Source organism: Micrasema longulum, unplaced genomic scaffold (assembly GCF_059751315.1).
Source record: "Micrasema longulum isolate JH-2025_06_02 unplaced genomic scaffold, ASM5975131v1 h1tg000366l, whole genome shotgun sequence".
Taxonomy (NCBI): domain Eukaryota; kingdom Metazoa; phylum Arthropoda; class Insecta; order Trichoptera; family Brachycentridae; genus Micrasema; species Micrasema longulum.
In genome coordinates this window covers 1-6,715 of record NW_028277567.1, presented here as the reverse complement: position 1 = coordinate 6,715, position 6,715 = coordinate 1, and the positions used below count along the sequence as shown (strand labels likewise).

Here is a 6,715-nt window from a genome sequence, read left to right as displayed (position 1 = left end):
AGTTAGATAGCAGGTACTTACATAAAGGTAGTCGTACTTAGATTGAAACATGATTATTTTTTATACACTTATTCTACGTTTTTTGGAAATCAATATCTCAACAGAAAAACTAAATAATCACTTGAAAGATATCTTAACGGAGATGAAGGAATTATTGGGGAATGTGGAAATCTAATCATTTACGGGGCTTCCTGTCATTGTCTGGTTTAAGTGATCACTTTGCACACTGTGCAACATTCAGAATTCTTCCTAATATATGTAATTACCACAGGGTATAAACAATTTTCAGAAGTTGTATATATCGAGGAAAAGTTGTCTTATAAAATATTACGTTTTTTGGCCTCCTGATTAATTTTTAACCATAATATTAGTAATTCATAGCATTTTGACTGACAATATTATGTTGTCTTGCATATTGAATGAGCTAATGTATTTATACCATAAATGTAATAGACCAAAAAACTCAATTACAATAGTGAATTAATATAATAGCGGGATAAAATCACATTTATTGTAACCTTACATGAAATCGAACCCTAAAACCCCGGGTGTAAGACAAGCGTCTCAGCTATTGAAGCACCGAGGACACTTTATATGATATTTCATATTTTACAAGGCTGATAATTTTGCTTTCATATACCAAAAATTTGATACAGTGTCACAATGCAGTGTTCTATGTACCAATTAATGCGGAGAAGAGCATGATAATTAATGTTTTAACACATGAAGCTATAATTTATATTCATGAAAATAAATGATGAGCTGAGGCTTAAAACGTTAAAAATAATTATTTGTATAAATGCAGGCTTAGGAATAAGCTCTTTGATAAATGTCAAGTACGCAACCAACAAAAAAACCAAATAAAATAAAATAGATTTAATATTCCAAGCACATAAATTGTAGTATTATGCTAACTTAATATTATGCAAAAAGATTAACATGCACATACATACATAATGTATGGACCTACACTTGCTCATTGTTTTTACCTTTCTTACGTAAATAGCGAATCCGTTATGCCAGTGTAGTTGCCTACAATAAGGCGCAAGTTATATGTATGTAAAAAATGACATTCTGGTGATAGTTCAAAGTTGAGCAGTTCTACATTTAAAACATCACATTACCTATATATTAGGTCTAGTTGCAACGAAGTTAAGTTAATAAGGCTTAAGTTCTCAGAGTAATAATTCTACTCTAAGCTTAAGTTTAATAATTGGAACGTTTTTGTCAAACCGGATAAAATGGGCCGCATGAAAAGTTAGAAAAAGCAACCATTAAAAAAAAGCGTTCCAATTATTTGACTTTTCTGTCTTCGATTTGACTTTTCTGTCTTCGATTTGACTGGGCTTTATCATGCATAATACCATAGATAATAAATATACTTTTACTTTATTGGTCTACTGAATAGTATTTAATTTGTGCAGTTTAAGGAGTGTAGGTATGTTGCTGTTAACAACACATATATACAACATAACCACATATCATGGCAAGTTCATTCTAGATTTGTCTCACTTACTAAACAATCATAAGCCCTTAAATTAAGTATTTTTATTTGAGTCATAATAAACCAGCAAATACTTCAAAATTATTATTCAGCATCTTCAACACAACTCACGGAACATCTTATGGAAAACAAAAAAGAATTGTATATTTATTTAAAATTTTGTCCACATTTTCAATATTCCAATTAGGTACTTATTTGAAAAAATATTCCTGTGCAAGTCCAATAAATTGATTTTATTTATTTTTTCCTTAAGTGTTAAATTGATTGATAATGTCAAACATTATCAATAGATTGTGAAAATAACACATTAAGCTGTATTATAAAGGCTGTAAAAGGTATACAAAACAATTAACAATACTTTTAATATGTCCAGATTTTTGTAGAAAAGTACTAGGATTCAACTCTCAAAAAAGATTAAGAGATGTTTTGATGGAAATGAAAAAGCGAATATGAAAATCTATCTAAGTATTTCCAGGGCCTGTAACCTTTTACTTCACAAAATTTAACATACGGAAGAGTAAAATAATTGCAGTGAATGCTGCACAGCATGTAAATTGATCACTTAAATAGGTCATCCGCACTATGAAGGCTTAGAAATCCATATTCACTTCTCAAAAGGTTCTCCATCTCTATTAAAAAAGCTTGTTTTTTTATTTCTGTAGGTTTTTGTTATTAAAATTTCAAGTATAAAAAATAGATGCATTTTGACAGACTTATTGCTTGAAAACAATATCTTCCAGCCAACAACAAATTTAGTAAATGGGGTCTAGAATTTCAACCGTCCATGCGCCCAGTAGCTGCAAGACTTGTTGCTATCTAACTTCTATTTTTATAAATTTGCTTTTCATTTCGTTTTTTAAAATATCAGTTAAATTCTAAACTTCATTGTAAAATAAAGTTTTTAAAAAAAAAATGTAAATAGGGGCTAGATTTCTTATTGTCCATGCGCTCTGTAGCTGCAAGACGTGCTGGGATATTTATTTATTGAACAGCGCCCTTGAGGTGATTTTCACAAAAATGGCGCTATATAAATTATCCAAACGTTATTATTATTATTAACGAAAAAACAGTCTGGTCAAAACTTGTACTTTGGAAAATATATACCTACCACTATATTTATTTATATTTTTATTATAGCTGTTTTTTAGTGTGCGGATAGAGCTTGAAAATATAAATTGATCAATAAAACTACTTTCATTATATGATGATAAGATGTGATGATATTTCAGGATAAGATAATGAGTTTGGAAGGAAACAGGAAGATGATAAAGGAATAAAAAAACGAAAGGGAATAGGTAGTAGTAGTTCAACAACAAAATAAATCAATATTTTAAAAATCGTTTTTTATTGTAATTTATGTACAAAGGGACTATAAATACAATTAAACACATTAATATCCTTGAAATGCAAATTTGTACGAGAAGATATTTGTGCCAATAAATTTATGTTATTTCATAAATAAAACATAAATATAAACTTAAACTTTTAATATTTACAATAATTGTTGAGTTCAAATAATTTATTATAATACAACAGGGGCAAATATACACTAAATATTACAAATTGACAAAAAGCAGTACACGAGATACAGGCGCATCAGCAAAGGCTGCCTGCCTATAACGAATAATAAACTCTAAGTATTAGAATGATAAAATTAATAGCAAAAAGTTTGGATTTATTACTAATATTAATTTATTCACATAAATCTGAGTTAAAAATGGCCAATAACTACCAAAAAATTCATATGCGGCGACTATTTCATAGTTTTATTACCATCAAACACAGTAACTTTGGGTGGAGGTTATAAAATAAAACATCTGTAAAAATAAATATTATACAGTAGAACTTCGATTATCCGGATTGGATTAAATACATTTTTTTTACAAATTTAACTACATAATTTGCACAGCTATTGAAATTAACTCCCAAACGGCCAAGTATCTACTTATGACGTCGAAGAATGCCTCTTCATGTGGTTCACTCAAAAGAGATCATCTGGTCAGTGAATATCTGGGTCCAATATTATGTGAAAAGTGATATTTGGACATACTCAAAATATTTATTTATTTTTATTTATTTATTTGCATAGAAGGTAAATTAATTCACAATCTAGATGAATCTAACCCACATCAATAAAGATTTCAGCTCTTCTACTTGACAAAATCAACGGATATAAGAATTGAAGAAACATTGATGCTCAAACAAAGGCAGAATGGTGAATATTACACTGTGTGTAAAGTGGTCATTAAAACCAGCCAATGACAGGTCATAAGTCTTGTAAATGCCTAGAATACCATATTATCTATCTCTGCTGCAATATACTATGCCTGTGCTAACCTATTCCGCCATAAATAACATATGAAATTATAACATACCTGTGCTGGCAATTACATAACAATACTTTTTATTTATCACAGTTTTTCAAGTAGCAGAGAGATGCATCTGTCCATAAATTCCCAAGCCCACATGTGCTGCACCTTCCCATTTATCAACCCACATAGCAGAAAATAGTTGCGAGAATTTGCTTGAATTATCATCCAAATTCTCAGATGTTATCTTTAATGATCTAATTTTACAGTGTTGTGTGTCCCGGAACCAATTTCCTCGCATGTCTTGTTCCTGCAGATACTTGAAGATGCATCCACAACCTTCTAAATTTACGTTTGTAAACGATGGAGAATGCTGAATGAGTTTTTTTAGGGATAGAACTGTCAACTCTCGGTTGTAACACAACTTTATAGTTTGCAGTTCTTCGCACTTAGAAAGCGATCTGTAAGAAGCATTTTGAGATTTAATGAGAAATAAATAAATTCAAAGTATGAAACAATATTGTTCCAGTTAATAATTCAATCACAGATCTAGAAAACAAATAAAACAAGAACATGGTTTACAATAAACAAAACAAACATTTTAAAGAAACAATATTAGGCAAACCTTAAAATTTGGGTGATGTCTGCATCAGTTAGATTACATCTGGATAAATCCAATTCCATTAACCTAGAGTAAGTGCAATTATCCATAAATGTTGCGAAAAATTCTCCATTGACAGGTAATCCTTCTAATCTTAATGCACATATAGCCAGCGGATCCAAAGATATTAAAATACTCCGTAAAAAGTTTCGATTGAAGGAATTAAAGCCAAGATCGAGAACTTCTAAATCTTTAAGGCTCAATATTTCTGAGTTTTCTGAAATATTCGAAGTTATATCGCACTCTTTTAAAATCAAGCTCTTTAATTTTACATAGTTAGTTAATTTCATAATATGTTTTAATCCATTATCACCCAAGGATTGTAACTTAGATCTAATTCCAAGTGATTTTGAAGAGTAGATGTATTTGGTTTTTCAAAAAGATATAACAAATTCTTTAATCCATCTGCATCTATGGAGTTCCCGCTCAAGTTTATAGCTTTGATTTGGGCAAGAGTGGGTAAACATTGAGTTAAATACTTGAACCCCTCATTGCCCAAATTATTATTACACAATATCAGGTGGGTTAAATTGGTTTGGTGATTAAGGGACTTGAATACTGGTTGTATTTCAGGCGGAGATAAACTCAAGTTTGGCAACGAGAGGCTGTGGGTCGCTTGACTACATTCTAACATGTTCCTGAGATGATCATCAATATCTGAAAAAAAAACATAAGTTTTGTAAGACGATTGAAAAATACAAGTATGCGGTAATTTCAATATTTTCAAAGTTAATATTTTAAATATACCTACATATTTTGTTGTTGGATAGAAAACAAATTTGTGGTTTATGCCTTTTGTAATAGTTAGTGGGGGAATTTTCCCTAGTCTTTTGACACCTGCTTAGAATATGTATGTTAACTAATAAAATAATATTTTTTAATGTATTTTGTAAATGGAGTCTATTGACCGCAAATACTAATTTCTCAGATTTAACAGTAGGAAAATGGATGATAATTGGTCATTTTTAAAATGAATTTGTTTCAGGGATAGGAATACTTTAAGAACCTTGTCTAGAGGCTAAATTCACCTGTGATTAGGCTTGAAAATATATATCTAACATTACATATTATAAAGCGGTAAGAATACCTATTTTAAGTTGGGCGCAGCACTCTATGTACCTCTCTCCAACAGGCGGTAAATTCCAACTAGTTATGCTTGCCTGTAACTCTGTAGAACCTATCACAAGACTCAGCGGATCTTCATCTGCTAGAATAGCTCCATCGCAAGTTAATAAGTTCAAGGAAGGCTGAACACCTTCAATACTAAAATATTTAAAAAACAATCACATTGAAAATTTTTACTATATACACATTAAGAGAATATTTATGTGCACAAATAACATACTTGTAATATCTTCTAGACACTTCTTTAGAAAGCCAATCGATAGTCAGGGAATCAATTTTATCCATAGCTACAGGAATAAGGAGTAATTTATCCTGAATTCTCACTCGTACAGCTGCTGGGGGTAATGGTGGTTGAAGGGGACGGTAACTGCTGTATGACTCAGTTCGCACAAATTGAGAATTCTGAATGTCTATACTTTTCAATCTGTCAAAACTGCATTGAAGAATCTGTTCACTAGTTGAATCTGGTTCCTCGGAACTGCCATTAAATTGCGTACACTTTTATTAGACGACAAACTTAAATTGGAATGTGTTTCAGAATCACTTCCTATGCAATTTTCATAAGAAGTAGAATGAACTTTTGGACTATCAGATTTTTTCCTGGTAAACCCTGATTTGATTAATGTTGACTGATGTTTCCAACGTTTTTTTTAATGTTCTGTTTATCTAGATTTTCTGTAGACAAACTTCTACGAAACTTTGTATCATCATCTACAAATGGCGGGATATTTTCTCTATGCATTATTTCTGCATCCATTGAATTACTATCACTGTCACATATATCCTCAGGACAAATATTATCAATGAAACCATAACTTGATATCAAATCCTCAGAAACTAATTCGTGTGGCAAATCACTTTCAATAGAGCAATCATTTCTTGATGCTATTTTAATAGAATCTTTTGATTTTCTTTTAACAGTATCAACAATAACACTATTATTCCTTTTTCGTTTTTTACTGTTGGACGAGAGTATGTCTTCTTCTAACCAATCATCTCCAACTTCCTCTGGATCAAGAAGAGCTCCCTTTTTTGATTTGCCATTTTTATCTTTTCTATTTTCCTGGTCACTATCCGTATCATTTGTATTAAATCTATTCCTCAAAGTTTGGATAA

At 30.7% G+C, this 6,715-nt stretch overlaps 1 protein-coding gene across 1 annotated transcript; it reads right to left on the bottom strand.

The window, feature by feature from the left end:
- Positions 1-2,830: 2,830 nt before the first annotated feature.
- Positions 2,831-6,215, bottom strand: LOC148282177 (tonsoku-like protein). The gene is given in 5 exon segments (XM_088225520.1): positions 2,831-4,274; positions 4,439-4,790; positions 4,793-5,131; positions 5,562-5,737; positions 5,820-6,215. Coding segments are annotated over 5 exon segments (1,281 nt in total). The 5' UTR covers positions 5,885-6,215; the 3' UTR covers positions 2,831-3,925.
- Between the last annotated feature and the right edge of the window lie 500 nt (positions 6,216-6,715).